Source organism: Suricata suricatta, chromosome 1 (assembly GCF_006229205.1).
Source record: "Suricata suricatta isolate VVHF042 chromosome 1, meerkat_22Aug2017_6uvM2_HiC, whole genome shotgun sequence".
NCBI classification, from domain to species: Eukaryota; Metazoa; Chordata; class Mammalia; order Carnivora; family Herpestidae; genus Suricata; species Suricata suricatta.
The window spans coordinates 49369133-49388717 of NC_043700.1; the positions used below are offsets into that span (position 1 = coordinate 49369133).

Consider the following 19585-nt stretch of genomic DNA (forward strand, 5'->3'; position numbering starts at 1 on the left):
TCACTCCTGGGGCTTTCCTTCTCAGAGTTTCTGTCATTCTGCTCCCTCCCCAGTGGTGATAGATGGTGACACAGAAAGGCATTGCTTGTGAAACTCATGGGCTTTCTTTCCTTGAAAATCTTAAGGAATAGAAAAGATCTTTTGAAATTTTTATGTTCTTTATTTATTTTTAAGAGACAGAGAGAGACAGTGGGAATAGGGGAGGGTCAGAGAGAGAGGGAGACACAGAATGTGAAGCAGGCTCCAGACTCTGAGTTAGCTGTCAGCACAGAGCCCGACGGAGGGCTCGAATCCACGAACTATGAGATTATGACCTGAGCCAAAGCCAGATGCTCAACCGTCTGAGCCACCCAGGTGCCCCAGAAAAGATGTTTTGAAGATCACTTAACTACGGTCTTTTCCTGGACCTGGAAGTTCCCGTGAGGCTTAATGTTTGCAATGGTCTCTAATGTGAATGTCAAGCCTAATTAAAAATCGCTATTGCCCTAATTTCACTTTTCCCCTCCTAACAGTCACGGGCTGCTGGGGCTGACAAGGTCTTCAGGAGCCCCTCCTGCCCTCACTCAGAGTAGTGTGAGCCAGGCCCAGAGAAGATGAGGTTGCAGGCGTCCTCACACAGCAGACTCACCATGTAGGGTGAGCCTTTTCCCTATGCAGGGAAGCCGGGGGAAGGCCTTACAGGGAGGCAGTTCTAAGAGGGGTGGAGTGTCTTTGTGAGGAAATGGACACGTTCTCAGATGAATTGGAGTGATGTTAACAACTCTGTGAACATGCTAACTTCGGTGACTTGTACACTTCAGGTGGGTGAACTGTGTGGTATATAAACTGTATCTCAATAAAGCTATCTAAATTTTTTTCCTTTTTTTAGTTTATTTATTTGAGAGAGAGAGAGAGAGAGAGAGTGCACACAGGAAGGGCAGAGAGAGAGGGAGAGAGAGAATCCCAAAGCTGGCTCCGCACTGTTAGCACAGAGCCTGACATGGATTTGAACTCAAACTGTGAGATCAAGCCCGAGCCAAGATCAAGAGTTGGACGCTTAACTGAATGAGCTACCCAGGCGCCCTATTTAAACATTTTCTAAAAAAGAATAAGGAGTAGTTCTGCAGACAGGCCTTCTGGGCAAGGGTGAGTTACAGAAGCAGCTGAGACACCCACTCAGCCGACCATTGGAGGCACTCTCTTAGCTCAAGCCCTTTGCCCTTGGCTGCTCCCTCTTTCTGGCACACTTCCTTCCAAAACCTATGGGGCTGGCTCCCTCCTGTCCTCACATCTTTGCTCAGGGCTCACCTTACCCAGGGAAACTTCCGCAGCCGCCTCACTAAAAACTGCCCACGGCTCCGCCCCCTCCCATCTCTGCAACATTGTCTCCCTTAATGCCAATCATTTTCTAATATTGAAAATAAAACACTTGCTTTTTAATTGTTTGCCTCTCCTTACAAGAAATGTAAGCTTTGTGAGGGCAGGACTTTCTATCTGTTTTGTTTATGGCTGTATGGGTCCCTAGCTCCTAAAACCATGCTTGGCACATTGTAGGTGCTTGTAGTTATTAAGTGAATAAATGGCCCAATTATAGTTACCGCTCAGGCTTCTGAATCTGCATCCCTTAGAGCCTTCCCCTGTGAGGTTGTACTGGTCAGCCTGTGGGTGCTCAGGAAGCCTTCCTGGAGTCCCTTCCCATTTGAGCATTTGACACACAAACATTTCCAGGTGGCCACTTGCTATTTCATTTGGGGTAACTAACAAAGTCAATTTAGTTTGCCTTTCTCATGTATTTTTCTGCTGCTCTAAGAAGTCTCTTTTGTATGTATGTACTAAAATTCTTTTGCTCTTAAAAATTTGAATTTAAGAGGCGGATTTCACACATAGTGTTTGTACTACAATTGAGAGAGAGAGAGAGAGAGAGAGAGAGAGAGAGAGAGAGAGAGAGAGGGAGAGAGAGAGAGAACTCTGCCTCTCTTTTTCTCTTGCTGGCTGTTAGGGGCAATCTCAGCCAGGGCCTCAGAATAGTCTGATTCAAGGTGGATTGTGCACTGAAAGGGTTTAGGTCTCTGCCTAAAATGCTTTCAAATTCTGTTTGAAAGTGTAAGGTTTTAATGTGCTGTTTAATGAGGAGCCACTGGTTGCTGATGCAGGACCGAGCTCTGGAGTTGGCTGGTCAGGGAACCCTGTGTGCAGACACCAAGGAGACATTGCATAGGAGAGAAGGAGGGCATCTCCTCAAAAGGAGCATAGGAAACAGCTGGAGAGAGGCCATCGTCGGGGACCTGGGAGAGGCCATGCTTGCATTCTGGCCAGAGAGCGCAGTCACACTTGTGTGCCTCTCTTCGTTTTAGTTATAGGTGAAGATACAAGACAGCCAGGAGACAGGAGTCAACAGGGGATATTGTGCATCCTTTCCTTTCTTTATCTGCTCCCGGCTAAGACACAGACATGTAATCAGAGGCCTGGAAATTGCCATCAAAAGCTGGAAGACCTCTGTACCAACTTGGTCTGAAACCCTGGACTCCAGCTCAGCACAGGAATGAGCTAGGGCGAAAGACTCTATCCTTTGGTAAGGGATGAGGGGCCCTGAAGGTCCCTATGACTCTGGGCAAGGTGATTCATTATCCAACTTCTTTGATGCAGTGGGCTGGTTGTTTTAACAGCCAGTTTTACTTCTTAGTAATGAGAAAACAGAGTGGGAAATTCATAGCTCTGGTGTAGATCCATCACCTTCGGGCCACACAACCATATTACCATCACTTTTTGGGTGGCAGGATCACCTAATTGTAACCAGAATCCTAAATGATCAAAGAATTAACTTTTGTGTCTCAGACATAGAGAGTGACAGCTAATGTCCATATGTACAGGACTGGAACGAGACCAGAATGCAGTTTTTCAAGTAAGTAAAAAGAAATCTACCAAGAAGAGGGACATGGAAGTTTTCCATTGTGGGAGGAGGGCGGGCTGTTTAAGCCATCAGACAGCTAAGAAGCAGCCCCTGGGCTTTCCCCTCACCTGAGAGCCCAAACCAGGTAGTGTGCTCCCTCACATGGAAGGGAAAGTTGGCCAGAGAGATGGACGCTGGAGAAGTGTCTTCTGGGATGCATTTCATCCTCACTCAGGAAAAGAGGAAGTATTTGGGGAACTAGCAGCTGCAGACAAAGACACAGACAGTTTAGCTCAAAAGGAGCAGAGAAACAGGAATGAACACTTGCCTTTGTGAATCTTTGGGAGCAGTCAGGGCTCTTGCTAGAAAAAGAAGTAAATGAGAAACTCAAGTACAAGTCACTAGAAGGGCTTTGATGTAAGAGGAGCCAGCAGGGAAGTTAAGAAAGAAGACTATTATGGAGGTTAACACAAAGAGACAAAGAGAAAAGGCCCTAATTGGATCTCAGAACTCAGCATTTGTTTAAAAGAAAACCAGTGTCTAAAGACAGAGTTTAATATATATCTTCTCATACTTCCTTGTCTTAGGAAAGATGTTTGTTTTTATATAACTCTGGCCCTGGATCCCGTGGTTATTGATGGTTAGGTGTGGGGGGAGGGTAGGTATTTGGGGAGGAGGCATGGTATTTGAACTATATCCTGTAGATGCCATGCTACCATCTCAACTGCAAGCCCAGTGCAGCAAGAAGAGATTTTCCTGGGAGCCTTCCTTGCTGTGTGACCTCGGGCAGCTTACTTACCTCTCTGTTCTTTGGCTTTCCGTATGTTAAACAAGGACAGTGGGTTAGATGGCCTAGTCAACCTCTTCAGTTCTAAAGATTCCATTGCTCTAAATACCTGTGGAAACTGAAGTCATGAGATTCAAGTTTTTTCACACCAGACGTGCCTTTATAAGTACCTTCGGCCAGCATCTGCCTGACCTCCACTCACAGGAGTCTTAGAGCCCCTGCAAAGTTTTGCACTGTGCAGTGTCACCTGTGAGAACAAGTCAACTCTGCTTTGATCCTCTCTGGGAGGAGCTGTTGCCTTCGGGAGAAGCGCACCCCCTGTGCATGCCCTTTGAGCAGGACTGGTCTGCACTGTGCCAACTGGCTCTGTTCTGTGGTCAGAGGTGGCCTCCCAATTGAAGCCCTTGTGGCTGTCTTGAGCCTCTGGTCCCATCCAGGGACTTCCAGTCTTGCCCCCTAGTTGAATTCGAGAGTTGAGGGGGACACACATGGCTCAGAGGGTATTTGGGGGTGCCTGCTGTTTGTTTTCTCTAAGGATTTGCAAATGGGCTTAAGAAGACAGGAGGAACATGCACCATACAGACATAGGGGCCACTGGATTTTAATAGTAAATTTCTCTCTCTAATTGGGTAGGCCACCCACTTGTGTCTGACCTAGCTCTCTTGATCTCCAGGGTTAGAATAGGAACTAACCTCAAAAAAAAAAAAAAAAAGCCAGTTAAAGGGCTGTGTGTCTTTCTCGCCAAGAGGTGTCTTGGGAGCTGTGACAGTCTTGGGTCTTGGACCTATTCCCTCACCCCTTGGTCAGGCAAAGCTTAGCTCCATAGTAAGACAGCAAGTCTTCACTCTGCATGCCTAGTAGAGAAGGTGTACACAAAATGCTCTGGATGATTAAGAACATTTTCAAAAGCTGATCCCTGAGCAGAGACTTCAGGGGCAAGAAGCAGAAGTATCATCTTCTACTCTTGTCAGAATAATTGCATCTAAGATACATAATCGCACATGTACACACATGTACACGCCAGAGCTGATGGGTCCACAGTGCATCTCAACCTCTGCTCCCCCCCTGCATCAGTAACGCCTTCCCCAAGAACCCGCGAAAGTCTGTCTCTTCAAGACTCAGACACAGCAGTCTTGCTAAGGACTTGCTAAGGCATTGGAGCCCAACTACCTAGGTAAGGATCCAGCTCTGTTGCTTACAAGGCTTGCGGCTGTCTCATGCTGTTACTTAAAGTCTCTGGACCTTAGTTTCACCACTTATAAAATGGGAGCAATCAAAAGTATCCACCCATTGGGTTGCCATGGGACCTCAATGGATTAATCTATGTAAACCTCTTAAACTAGTCTCTGGCACACTGTGGAGCTCCCCAAAAGTCTTAACCAGCATTGCCAGCATCATCCTCATCACCCCCACAGCCGGTCCCACACTTGCTGCAATATACTTTATGCTCTAGGTGCCCAGGACCACTCATTCCAGGTCTACTCTTTGCTCCCCCAGGTGTCCATTTCTTGGTGCCTACGGTTCCCCAGTCCATAGGAGCCCCTGCAGTTCTCTTTCAGGCAAGCTCTTGTTCATCTATCAAGATCCAGATCAAATGTTACCTACTCTCTCATGCTCCCAGAAACAGCTATATATGCACCTAGCACAGACTTTAAAATGTGCTGCACTAGACCATAAACTCCCGAAGGGCAGATGTCTTTGCAAGCTTGTTCCCAACTCAGCGCCTGGCCTGTGGTAGGTACCTGACAAGGGGTGATGGCGTGATGCCAGGAAAAAGTGCTAGCAGAATCCTACTTATAGGATAACTCCACAGTGTAGGCTTAACCAAGAAAGACAGACTCAGGTGCTATGTGGGTCCAAGGGGCCCACCCCCTGCAATGTTCACGTGGAAGGATCAGAAAAGCCCAGAAGTAAGGAAAAGTGATAGAGCTACGAATTCTTGATTCAGTCTCCCAAAAACTGTTTCCTGATAAGGTCTCTTCCATCTTTACCTATCCAGTGAGAAACCACCATCTCTCCCATCTATCACTGCCTACACCAGTCCTACTCAGTCTTATTGGTTCGATCTCCAGAACAGCCCTCAAATTCATGCACTTGGTATCATTTCCTAAATGCTCTCAACCCCATAATTTCATCTCTGGATCTCTTAGCTCAGCCCTTGCTCTCCACCCTAAACAGCAGCAGAGGGGATCTTATTTAAATGCAGGTCCAGTCCTAGAGCTTTCCTATGTAACTCTGCCCAGCATACTTGGTATCAACCCAAGCTCCTTGTGGGGCCCTGCAGACCCTGCCTGATCAGGTCCCTGACTTCTTCTCCATCATCCCCTAACATCACTTTCCTCCCCCTACCACCAACCTCAGCTATGCTGGGTCCTTCACTTTTTGGAACAAACTAGGCTTTTCCTACTTCAGGGCCTTTGCATATGTTCTTCCCACTGTCTGGAAGGCTGTTTCTGTTCTTCCTATAGTGGGCTCCTTCTCTTTGTTTGTCCTCAGCCTGAATGTCAGCCCCCTGGAGAGGCTTTTCCTGACACTTCTGCCCAAAGTAAGTTCTCTCTACCCCTCATCACCTTATCTGTGGTCTCGGCACTAGATTTGTTTACTTCAAAGCACTAAACATGTGTCATCGGTCTCATTGTTTATGTTCTGTCTGCTCAGAAAAATGGAAGATTCATGAAGAGGGACCACGTCTGTTTTGTTCTCTGTTGCCCCTGAGCACGTAGTATGGCAGTTGTTGAATGGTAGATGGTATCAAGTACCCATCACATGACAAGCAAGGTGCCGTAGAAGTGTATGTGCAGCTCATTAGACCTTTACATCAACCCCAAAGGTAGTTACTATTCACACTTTACAGATCAAGAAGCCCAGGTAGGAAATGAATTGGCCCCAGGCCATACAGTCAGTAAATGGTAGATGGTGGTATTGACACTCTGTCTCACTTTTCTTGTCCTGCCAACTACTTTCCAACCCTGTCACTACCTACAATACTGACAAAGGTTTCAGCAGACACTACCAGCATCACCACCAGTGTAAATGACATGTCAGAGTAATCTTTCTTCATATCTTTATTCAAACTTTGAAGACATCAGATTTAAGGAAGACCCTGCTGAGATGCTTAAGTGACTCTAGCATATTTTTATGACTGTTTTTTATTACCATATTTTCACTTGAATCTGATCTCATGGGGAAATTGGATACAGTGCATCTTGTAGGCTGAATACCACAGGGTTAGCCCAGCGATAAGTGAGGACCACAAGGAGGAGAGATGGGAAAGGTTGAGAAAGGTTGGCATTTGGCAAGATCAATGGAAAACTCATGTATTAAAGTGATAGTGGTGGTGTCCCTGGGTGGCTCGGTTGGTTAAGCATTCAACTCTTGGTTTCAGCTCAGGTCATGATCTCACGGTTCGGGAGTTCAAGCCCCGTACCAGGCTCCGCGTGGATAATGTAAAGCCTGCTTGGGATTCTCTTTCTCTCTCTCTCTGCCCTTCCCTCCTCCCTGCTTTCTCTTTCTCTCTCTCTCTCAAAATAAAATAAAACAAACATTAAAAAAATGAAGTGGAACTGGCAGTGATCTTCCTAACCATTTACTAGTATTAAGAGTATAAGTGGACTGGTATGTCATCAAAGGCCACCAAAGCAAGGCCAAATAGCCATAGACCCCCTTGTACAGCTTGTAGTTCAATTCAGAAAGTGTATCTACAATAAAAGCTCTCCCACCACCAACAAAATGGCCAGATGTTGTACCTGGCATGATTTGGCATGTCATCAAATGCTCATAACAACTCTTTGTGCTACTAATATTATCCCCATTTCAGAAACAGGAAAGCTGAGGAACAGAAAGGCTCAGTAACTTTCCAAAGGTCAAACAGCTACCAAATATCAAGATGGGAGTCACCCACATCTTTCTATGCTGCCATGCTCCAAGCAGTCACATGGCTGGAAGATTCCATGTCACCATGTCTCTTCCAGGGATGCAGACTTTCTTTCCCCTCCTCACATTTCTAATATTTAAACTGGTTTTCTTTAATGTGTGTACATTTCATACAGCTTTTTATGGGAAAAGAGAAGGAAGGTACCTGTTTCCAAACAAAATTGCCCAGTGATGAGAAGACGTTCTACAAGTTAGTAAGAGGGAAATGCCACGCCCTCTGCTCTGCAGTCTGTGCTCAGTGAGGGCAGGTTTCCTTCCTTCCCATCAGTCCAGCTAATGCTGGAGACCCCAGGCTTGTCTTGGGAAATCACATTCCAACAGCAAAGACTGCCACTGAGCCCAGCAGTTCCCACATGTATTTAACCATGAAAATTTCTTTGAAGAAACATCTATTCCACACACCAAGCACATGTGGGGGAATTTTTGCATGACCTTTGAGGGAGCTTCTGGCTCTAAAAGAGGGGTGTGTGGGAGAAAGAGACAGGGGGAGCTTCCCTCGGGCAAAAGCCCCACAGCAGCCTGATCTTCACCACTCCAGCTCCTCTCCCAGGGTGCCTGCTCACGGCAGCACACCCGAGCAGCCCCTTGGCCTTCACGAACTTGGCCGTGTCAAGAGGACCCTTAGGGAGCAACATCTGTTGCCCCTTGAGTTTCTTCTCCAGGGATTTCACATTCAGCTTCTCTCTGTTTACAGTATGAGCAATGATCATAGAAAAGACAGTCTCAGCAAGGAGGCTGGGACAGGGATGCCCCAAAACGAGTGGGGGTGGGGATCTCCCTAGGATCTTACCCAGGCCAGTCACCACCAGGCTCTGGAGGTGATAAACACACTCCCTTGGGTGCCCTTAGAGCTTGACAGTTTATGAAGTGATCTACATGCATTACACTATTGCATCCTCCCTAAATATTAGGTAGTACTGTCATCTCCTCCATTATACCAAACAGAAAATGAGTCCTTGACAAGGTGAAGGGTAAGGTCCAAAATCACAGCAGGGTGTAAGTGGTGATCAGGATCTCAGTCTGGGATGAATGCCCTTTCAAGAGCTCACCCTTTGCATCACCCTGCCACCTATCTCATCTACCTGGGGTGCCTGGATGTGGCCAAGGGTGCAAGAAGGATGACTTGGCTGCCCTGGTGATTCTGGGCAGTTGGGAGAAGACCTGAAACTGAAACAGCAAAGGACAGTTCAGATGGGGGTCTCAGACAGCAACACAGTTGGAAAAAGGAGGGCTCAGATGGGAGAGAAAGAGGCCTTTCCCAGCCCCCAGCAAATCTACCCCCTGGAGCATGTTGCCCTGATCTGGAAAGTTATAGCCAATGAACTTAAGGGCTATAACTGTGGAGGCTCTAGAGAGCAGGGAGGGTCACTGTGCCTATCACTGAGCACCTCAGCCCATCACCAGGGTCCCATGAGGGCTTCCTCAAAGCTTGCAGAGCAAGGCTGTGCATATCAAACCCTGTGACATGTGTTCTTCCAGAATCATCCCTTGAGTGGTTCTCTTGGTCCTGAAACAAATGACACTCTCTGAATGATGCACACTTTTCTCCAAGGTCCAGAGAAGCAGGGGCTCCTGGGGCCTTGGCATGGGCAGTCACACCAGATCATTGCCCAAGCAGATGGCTTGGCTCTGCGAGCACCCTGAAGACAAGGTCTCCATGTTTCCTAGTTTTTCCAATGCCAGTGGCAGTGTGTGTGCATGTGAATGGGAGTCTATCCAAAAGAGAAGGGACAGGCCAGACGGACTGTCAGCGCTGCCTTCCTCACCGTGGCTTCCTGCTCAGTGTCCAGATGCCCTAGTGGAGCTAGACGTCTATTTAGCTCCTTCCCACTCTTCTCCAGGGTGGTGCCTCCTAAGAGTGGGCACTGCCCCCCAAAGTTTCCCACATCCCTCCCTCTCCTTGCTTCCGTGAGGGGTTCTCAGGACTGCAGCCAGTGCTCTCTGGGACAGAGGGATCTTCTCTGAAGCCTCTTTCCCTTGGGGGCACCTCCAGCTGGAGCTGTGCTGCTTGGGGGTGGGCAGGGGGCTTCGCCAGGGAGTCAAGCTCCTATAGGGTTGGGGGCATCTGTTGGTAGTGCAGTTGGGCTCAGAAGTAGGTGGTTGGGCTCTAAATGTCAGGAATGAGTTCACAAGCCTGAACAGCTCAATGTTCTCTGACTGGCCTTGGAAGATTAAACTCCTTTTCTGCATAAATTACCAGGGGAATGGACATTGCAAAGGGCTTGCCAATCTGGAAAAAGTCAGGAGGGAAATCTGTTTCATGAAGGCCAGAGCTTGGCTGCTCTTGACAGACCACAAGGTGCAAGGCTGGAGAGGGTGAGGTTTCCACTGGAGAGTGCCTTGCAGATGTTCATGAACATGGTGGCACTGTGGGTGCATTGTAGCACCTAAAGGAGCTATGGGACCTGGAGGTAACAACCTACTGGCCAGGGAGAGGTGGGGCATGGAGAGCAGAGTCTTCTTCCTCAGTTGTCCTTCACACCCTCTGAAGTCAGGAACCTCTGGTCTGAGTCTCCTCAGCAACATTTCTGCTTGAATATTCCTAGTGTCAGGAAACTCATTACCTGCTGAGACATTCTTTCCAATGGCTCCTGCTGTTTGAAATATCTGCCACATGGTGCATCAATAACACTCTCCCTATAGCTCCCTTCATCTTTTTGGGACAGCCATTCATCCCCATGACATCCCTTCGAACGCTGGGATTCATGCATCTCAAGTCTTCCTCAAACTAGACCTTCCCAGCGTCCCCCACAGGATGCGTCCTTCAGCCCCTCCTCATCCCAGACCTGCTGGAGCTCCAGTCCCCCTGAAACATGCTCTGAGACACAACCATGCTGCTTGTCGTCTGTCTGACCATCGGCGACCTGGTGTGAGACTCTGCCTTGGCCACAAAGTCTAACCTCAAAAGGGCTCCTCAGGCAACCAGGAGGTGCCTAGAGACTCCCCGCTGTGGTAGGGACCAGTGCTTCCCACTGGGCTCTGGGGGCTTCTGGGGCTCCTTGGAGGCCACCTGGGGCCACAGCAGGCAAAAGGGGGATGGGGTCAGTGGATGGGGTACGCCTGGCTCTGGGTACCCCATCCCCATATAACTAGAGCAGAGCTATTCTAGCATGTTTTAAAATGTGGCTGCGACATAAACTTTGATGTGAAGCAACAGCACCATGGCTTAAAAATGTCTTAAACTGCTGGTGTTGCCTATTTAGTCTTCTGTCACATGCCATCCCCAGGGCGACTCTCCCATCCTGCACAGGTATGTGCAAACCCTTCGGCTCCGGCCAGCACCAAATAAAAAGGGCCACTCCCTTCAGATGGGGAGACCCAGAGCCCTCTGTTCTGCTGCTCCCAGGGACACTTGGGCTCCTGGCTCTGCTCTGTTCATGGGGACGTAGCGGTCGTGACCAGGCACAGCAGCTGGCACTTGGGTATATGAAGAACATCTGTGCCAGTCGCATGCTCTTGGTGTGGACTGGGTCAGCATCACATGGGGGCCTGGGCATCGTGGGGACTCAGGGGTCAGGATGGGCAATGCCCACAGGATGTGCCGGGCACTAAGTGTGCAGGCTGCAGTCACCAGGTGGCCCCCAGATGGAGGGTGGGGCCCTGTCCCAGCCCAGGTCGTTCCCGGACTCTGGTGGCGAATGGGTGCGGGACACTCACAGGGCAGAGTCTCGGCGCTGTTCTTCTGGATCATTATGCAGAGCTGTAGCACCAGTTGGGGGGCGCTCTCCAGGAAGGTCTCAAGGAGGCGCAACATGTTGACGTCTGCATATTCATACATCATAGCCCAGTAGAAGCGTCGCTGGTGTTCCTTCTGCCGCTGGCTCTGAATCCCCAGGTACATGGTGCGGATGTACCTGCAGAGAGAACAGGACAGAACAGAGTGTGTGGGTGGGGGCAGGGAATGCGGAAGGATCATGCCACTCCCCAGAACCAAGGCCTGCCTGTGCCGTTGTCCCCTCCATTGCTCTGAAGTTTTCCAAGGGCTCGGACCAGGGTTTTTTCCAGCCCACAGACAAGGTGCTAAGGCTTTGGGGTGAAGGAATTGGGGGTGGAGGGGGGCAGGCCAGGGAAGGGGTCGTAAGCAAGTTCTCCCCTTCCTGGTCTTGGCTTGTTCATCTAAAAAAAAAGAGAGAAATGAAAGAGCTGAACCAGATGATCTCCCAGGCCAGCCAGTGAAACATCACAGGTGAGCTCAGAAGACACATGACCTTTCTGATGTTCAGGACCCCAGGGGGAACATTCCAGCAGATAGTCTCCTCTACTGCACAGTCCTGTCCCCTTTCTGGAGGAGGAAGGGAAGGGAGTTAGCATTTGTGAGGCTCCTATTAAGTACTACTGGCTGGCTGGCCGCAGGGTGCCAGGTGACAGGCAGGTGTAATTCCCATGTAAGACACAAGGGAGCCGCTGCACCACACTGGTACAGGCTCCATAGCTGGATGGTAGACCAAATAGGAGCTGGCCCCAGACTGCCAGACCCCAAAGATTAAGCTCTACACTAGGGAGCCACAGAGGCTGCAATAGAGCCTTTGTCCACAGGTGACATAGGACACAGTTGCTCTGATGTACTGACCCTGCTCCATCAGCAAAGAAAGTGGGTGTAGGGGGAGGGCATGGGCTCTGGATTCAAATGGAGACTCTGTCATTTGTTAATTGTGAGAGCTGGAACTCATTACTCCAACTTTGTGTCCTTGTTACCTTTCTCTAACATGGGGAAAAGAATCACAGCATCACAGGGCCAGTGGAGGGATCAAGGAGATAAGATGTGTGGTGGACATGCATCCTGCACCCCCTGGGCCTCACTTATACCTGAACTTCAGGAAGCTATCTCTAAACCACAGTCAAGGAGAGGATTAAAGATACATGTAAGTCAGCCAGCAGTCTCTGAGGCTGAACCTGGACCAGAGAGGCCAGCAGGGCCAGGGCGAGAGCAGGGGTCAGAAAGCACGGTTTTGTGGGCCCAGTTAGGATCAAGAACATGAGCCATAAACCAGGGACCATGGCCAACAGGACAGAGGCACATGTGTGACCTTGACTGTCCCCTAGAAATGGATATCACGGTGCCCTGTAAAACACTAGCCTGAATCAGAGGGGTCAAGAGAGCATGGCTGACACACTGCATAGTCCCCATTGTCTTCAAGCACTGTCAGGGGCCTACTGGGGGCTCCCAGGTGGTCCCTTCTCTCTGTCCCCATCACCACCCCCAGCCTGGTCTCTGCCATCACCCCCTTTCGCCTGAATCAAAGCAGAAGCCCACTAGCCAGTCTCCTGGGGACTACTTGTGCCCCAGAACAATCCTCTCTTCACACGGCAGCCAAGGTGCTTTTTGAAAATCATAAATGCAATCATGTCATCCCCACACTTCTTCCAACCCTCCCCCCACGGCTTCCCATCATGCTTAGAATAAGATCCAAATGCATGCTCACAAGACCCCCCTGCCCCTCCTGCCCCACCTCCCACTCTCTCCTACTGCTTTCTTGTGTCTCTTCTGTCTCTCCTGGGGCACGAGAGCTTGTGTATTGTTCACGCCATCACCCCCGTGCCTATAGATGCAGAAGGAAGACTCCTGTCCTGCAAGGCTGAGGGGTCCTGGTGGTACAACACTGTCATTGTACTCTGAAGGCAATCCGTGCCCACATTCGCAGCAAATTCATGAAGAGCTTCATAAAGCCAGTCACTAAGAGGGGCTCTGTATTTCCCTGAAGCAATGGGAGGAGTGGGGCATTGCCCAAGACCTTATATCGATGTTACAGAGAGCATATTTTAGAAGCAAAGATGCAAAAGCATGCATTTATAAAATGGTTTAAAACTGTAAAGTGATGCTCCTCTTTAATTCTAAAATGGTGGGTCTCCCTCCTGAGCATTAACCATGGACTGGATCCCTCAATGAACAAATGTTCCAGGGTCCCCTAGACTGTGTATTGGGACACCAAGCAGCCCCACTGAACCATTGCTGTGACCTTCAACAAACACCCTGCTGACAAGGAGCACCAGATGAGTAATATTGGGTCTGTCTCTCTAGATTCCTAAGAGCCTTTGGGTGACCGTATTTCTGAAGAGACCCACCCTGGGAAGCTAGAGTTCCTTCCAGATGCACTACCCACAGTGAGCGGAGCACCAATCCTGCTGAAGACTAACGCAGGGGAGCCTGTGGGTGAAGACCAAGGGCAGGAATGCTCTGGGTGGGGCTGGTGTGGGAAGGACAGGTGCACCAGGCTGGCCATCTGCTGGAGTCCCTGCGGTGCCTTGTGGGGCAGGTCTGATTACTGTCATTTAACTCAGGGGAAAACTGGGGATCTCAAGTGAAATGAAGCATCAAATTCTGGTTCTGTTACAGGGTCTGGCACTTACTATCTGTGGTATGGCCCACGAGTCATTTGCCCAAAATCAAGGGACGAGGCAGAAGGCTTAGAAAAGGGCAAGGACATTGTTGTAAAGCTACAGGGTCACTGAAAGAGAGACGAAGAGACAGAGAGTGAGACAGGGAGACATAGAGCGAGAGATACAGAGGTGAAGAGACACAGAGCAAAACGGAGAGACACAGAGAAACACATACACACCAGAGAAGAAATACAGAAAGAGAGAAAGAAAGAGAAGTGTGAGGGAACTCACAGAGAAAGAGAGAAAGGAGAGGAAAGCCGTATCACAATTTTGGGCCTGAAGGAGAGGACCAACTGGAAAAAGCCGTGGTAAAGAGGAATTTGGGCAGAGGAGGGCTTGCTGAAAGGACATATGGTCACGAGTAGTCTGGGAGGGGTTGAGGAGCATCAAGGGTGGAGGGAAGAGTCAAATTGGTCATATCTGAAGGTGGCCTGGGAAGGCAGAGCAGTGGAGGACAAAGGTGCACCGACTGAGGTTAGGGCTGTGAGTCCAGAAGCTCCACATAGCACCCAGAACAGCCATGTTTCCAGGGAAGCCTTGGTGCCTTGGGTCTCACAGGTCAGATGTGGCCTGAGCTCTACCCACACGTGCCAGCCGTAACACACAATGCCACAGGCCACAGACTCCCCCAGGAACCATATCACAAATTTATACTCCCTCAGGGGTACACTCAGACCACGGACTCTGCTTCTCTCAGCCTCCCAAGGTGGAGAAATGATTATGTGGCGGAGCCGAGCCTACTCGTCCAGGCCCCAGGCCAGGGAAACATCAGCACTCAGATTCACCTAGGTCCTACCCTGCTATGGCAAAAGGAACACTTGATGTGTCCCCCCAGCTCCATTTTCCCCAAGCCACAGGCCCCTCTGGCCATCATGCCCATGCAAATGGAAAGCAATGAGCCCAGAACATGCTGACTCAGCTAGAGTGTCTGCCAGAGAAACCAGTCTTGAATTTCTTCTGTGAGAGCATCGCAAGGGATGGGAAGAAACGAGGGTGGGAGGGAGCTAAGCCAGAGCCTCTCCCACCATGCTGATGAGCAAACAGATGCTGGCAGTCCAGAGTGCACCAGGATGAAGTCCAAACCCAAATCTGGAAATCATGCCTCCTGAGACACCAGCTCATACAACCACACCCCCTGTAATGGGAGCTGCATCACAGAATCCAGTTCAGGATTTCCCAAGCAAGTGCCTTATACCTATTCCACCTTTGGTTCCTGCACCCTTCTCCTCTGTCCTTGAGTCTCTGGGGTCCCAGGAGGCAACTGAGGTATGTATAAAATCCAGAGTGGGTCTAGGTGACCTGTGGGGCTGTCCACGTAGCTCCTTCTAAGCTTCCAGCTCCTGTGCAAAGACAACTTTGACCTGTGGCCACAAGGTGGCGCCAGACCCCCAAGCAACAGAGGAACGCTGCTCCAAGAGGTGATCTCATCCCCAGCAGGCAACCTCCTAAGGTCTGCACCTTTCCACGTGGCAATATTGGGGTGCAGGCGGTGCAGGTGAGGCCCAGGCTAGGGCCAGATATGCTGAGTCCCCACAGGAGGGACTGCTGCTTCTCCAAACTCTCATCCCCCCCGCCCCAACAACTTCCCTGGCAAGTTCGGAAAGCTCACCATCCCCTGGACATTGGCTTAGGATAGAAGACATCCAAGTCTCTTCCCAGATTTGCTTCCACATCTGATGGCACCTGTCATGCCATCTCTCTCCTAAGAACATTGGATCATGAAATGCTTGGGTCCAAAAGCAGGGAAGTGGCATGTTATCATAGAGCTGGACTTGTTCTAGAGTCCGCAGGAGCTGCACGGCCTTGGACAAGTCGCTCCCTAGGCAGGGCCTGTGCTATTCACCTCCTCAGAGGGCAGACCAAGCTTCCCCCAACGTTTTCACAACTTTATCCTTTTTTAACTGAGTGGCTTCAGAGAGCCTGGAGTGAGCCTTTATAAATAATAATACCTAATGTCTGTGTGGCACTTGTATGCCAGGCGCTGCTCTGAGCAGTTTGCACTTATTCATGTAATCCTCGCAACGACCCGATGAGGTAGAAGCAACATGAGCCTCATTCTGCAGATGGCAAGCTGCGGCAGGGAGGTTATGCTCCTCAGCTTACCCAGCTGGGGTGTCAAGCCAGCGTCCGGCTCCAGGGCCAGCGCTCTTAGCTCCCACCCACGTGCTGGTCAGGGACAGACCTCTTTCCTTCTGAACTTAGTCCAGCTGGCTCCCCTCACTACAGTGGAAAAGCAAACCACCTGCGCCCTCTTCCTGTTCTTTTCCGGGCTGTGTTATCTCGGGGAACATCTCCTAGCCTCTTGGGGCCTCGGTTTCCACATTTTTCAAACCCCAGAATTTGTTGTGAAAGTAAATACAATCATGCCCCCTCGGAGGGTCACAGAAGTCTCACCTGGGTGTGAGACTGACTGGGAGACCAGAAGGCTCGGCGGCAGCGGCTCCTGCCTCCCGGGGGGGTTCCGCTCCCGTCCCTCCCTCTGTGCACTCTGCTTATTCTCTCCCAGCTCTGTCTCTGCCTCTGACTTGGTGAACCATGGAGTTGTTCAAAGCCCCGCATATCTGCCTCCAGAAGAACTTTCTAGTACTCTGAGCACATTCTCACCAGCCCTTTGAGGGAAGATACTTTGTTACCTTCTTTTTCCCATTGGCACATCTGAGTCTCAGAGAGGTGGGGTGATTCCCCTCAAGGCACACAGCCAGTCATAGTTCAGGCAAATCGAAGATGGTCTTACCCAAATTATGTTGCCTTCCTGGGAGTTAGCTATAGCTCTGCCTAAACCTGGCTGGGGTGGGAAATAAGTGATTTCTACAAGAGGCAGGAGGCTGAACAGGTTTGGTGTCTAGGCCTACAGTCACCTGCTGCTTCTGGTGACACTCTCAGAAACAGAATTTTGAAACCTCTGATTATAGAGAAAAACCCACCCTCAAAGCCCTAAATGGTTTTGTGGGGCCTGAAACTTAGATAATCCCTTTTAAGAAAAATAAAGTCTATCAAACATTTAAAGTAGAAATAGCACCAATTCTGCACTTTTTTTTTTTACCAAAAATTCAAGAACACTTTCTCATTCATTTTATGAGTTTAGCATTACCCTGATATCAAATCCAGACAAACGCTTTATAAGAAAATAAAACTACAGACAACACCTTCATAAACACAGATGCAAAACTCCTCAACAAAATATTAGCAAATTAAATCCAGTAATATATAGTAAGAATGATATACTGTAGCCAGTTGGGTTCATCTTGAGAATGTAAGGCTGCTTCTCTATGCAAAAATCAACCCCTGTAATCAAAAATATTGGTAAGACAAAACACACATTAATTAATTAATTAATTAATGCAGAAAAAGGGCATTTGACAAAATTCAACGTCAATTCACAATTAAAAAAAAAGAAGAAATTCTCAACAAACTGGAAATAAAAGAGAACTTCCTTAACCTGACGGATGGACACTTACAAAAACCCACCGTTAATATCATACACAATGATACAAGTTGAATTCTTTCCTCTTAAGATCAGGAGCGAGGAAGTGATGTCTGCTCTTACCACTTTTTTTTTTAACACTTTTATTTATTTTTGAGAGACAGAGAGTGAGTAGGGGAGGGGCAGAGAGACAGGGAGACACAGAATCTGAAGCAGGCTCCAGGCTCTGAGCTGTCAGCACAGAGCCTGACACGGGGCTCGAACTCACGAACGGCAAGCCGAAGTCATGACCCGAGGCAAAGTTGGCTGCTTAACCCACTGAGCCACCCAGGTGTCCCTCCTCTTATCACTTGTACTCAGCATCAGATTAGAACTCCCAGTCAGTGCAATAAGTCAAGAAAAAGAAATAAAGTATGTACAGATTGCAAAGAAGGAAGTCAAGTTGTCCCCATTTGAAAATTACACTCTTGTCTAGATAGAAAATCCCAAGGAGTATACAAAAAATTCACAGAACGAATTAGGAAGTTTAGTAAAGTCTTATGACACAAGGCCAGCACATAAAAATTTAATATATTTCTATGGACTATTAATGAACAATTAGAAATTGAAGTTCTAAATTTTAAAAAGATATGCCACTTAGGAGCACCTGGGTGGCTCCGTGGATTGAGCGTCTGACTCTTGACTGCGGCTCAGGTTATGATCCCAGAGTCATGGGAACAAGCCCTGAATTGGGCTTTGCAACTGGGCATGGAGCCTGCTTAAGATTCTCTTTCAAATCTCTCCCTCTGCTCCTTCCCTACTCACATACTCTCTCTTAAAAAAAAAAAAAAGGTGGCACATATATAATATATATATACATATATGTAACTTAAAATACCTCCAAAAACTGAAATGCTTAGAAATAAGTCTAATAAAATATGAAGCTACAACACATAAAAATAAGTGAAAGAAATATAAATAATAGAGAGACATACCATGTTCATGGGTTGAAAGACTTAATATAGTGATGACATAATGATAATTTTCTTCAAATTAATATATATATTTAGCATGATTTCAATAAAGATCCCAGCAGGGACTTTTGCAGACACAGACAAGCAGATTTCTAAAACTGATACGAAAAGGCAAAGGAACTGGAATAGCCAACACGATTCGGGGGCAGGGGAAAAGGGCAAATTTAAAGAACTCTCAGTACTGGATTTTGGAACTTACTATAAAGCTATAATAATTAAGACAGAACGTTATTGGCAAGGAGAGAGAAATGGATCAAAGGAGCAGACGAAAGTCTAGAAACAGAACCAAACATATATGGGAAACTGATTTTTGATTGAAAGTGCAAAGATAACTTAATGGAGAGAAATAGTCTCTTCAACAAATGATGTGGGCACAATTAGTCCTTCCCAAGCAACAACTAATTTAAAATGTATCAGAGATTGAAAGGTAAGACTATAAAACTTTCAGGAGGAAATCTCTGTGACGTCGCATTAGCAAAGAGCTCTAAGGGCACCAAAACATGATCCATAAAAGAAAACAAGCGATGCATTGGATTTCATCAAAATTAAAAGCGCTTGCTCTGTGAATGACATTAGGAGAATAAAAACACAAGCCATGGAATGAGAGAAAATATTTGCCAGTCACATATCTGATGAAGACGAGGGAGAACTTGTTTCCAGAATATGTGCAGAACACTCAGAATCGCTTGCTCACGAGGAGGAGGGCTGCAAGAACCACAGCCAAGGAGAAGCAAGAAGACTTCTGCCTCACCTTCCTTGGGCCTGGCCCTGAGCACCTGGCCGCTGAGGACCGGACTCTGCTGAGGGAGCCCTGGGCAGGAGGAGCAACAGCCAAGGGGCCCGGACTCACCCCCGTGGCTGCCCTGAGCCTGGGCAGGGACTGAGTGCATAGGGGCTATAAGGCTCTCAGGCAGAGCTGGCCCCACAGCCCTTCCCCCAGAGGCCCTGGACACAAGCAAGGTGCTTCGGGAGCGGCTGGGGGGAGGCCAGGGACCCAGGCAGGGCGGAGTTAGCATGCCCCAGCTCTCGCAACTCAGCTAGCACCTGGCTTCTTCAGGAACCCAATTCTGTGGAATCTTACATCCCACCTAGGGAGTGATGGCCACCTCAGATGATGCCTCAGGCCACCTCAGATGGTGCCTCAGGCCTCCGTCTGGCCTTGCTTCCAGAAGCTTCCCTTA

General features: G+C 48.7%; 1 protein-coding gene across 1 annotated transcript in view; it reads right to left on the reverse strand.

The window, feature by feature from the left end:
• Positions 1–19585, reverse strand: part of XKR6 (XK related 6) — a 43834-nt gene that overhangs the window by 15985 nt on the left and 8264 nt on the right. The window contains exon 4 of the mRNA XM_029950468.1: positions 11247–11443. Within this exon, the coding sequence (XP_029806328.1) occupies positions 11247–11443 (197 nt within the window). The remainder of the gene's footprint in view (positions 1–11246; positions 11444–19585) is intronic.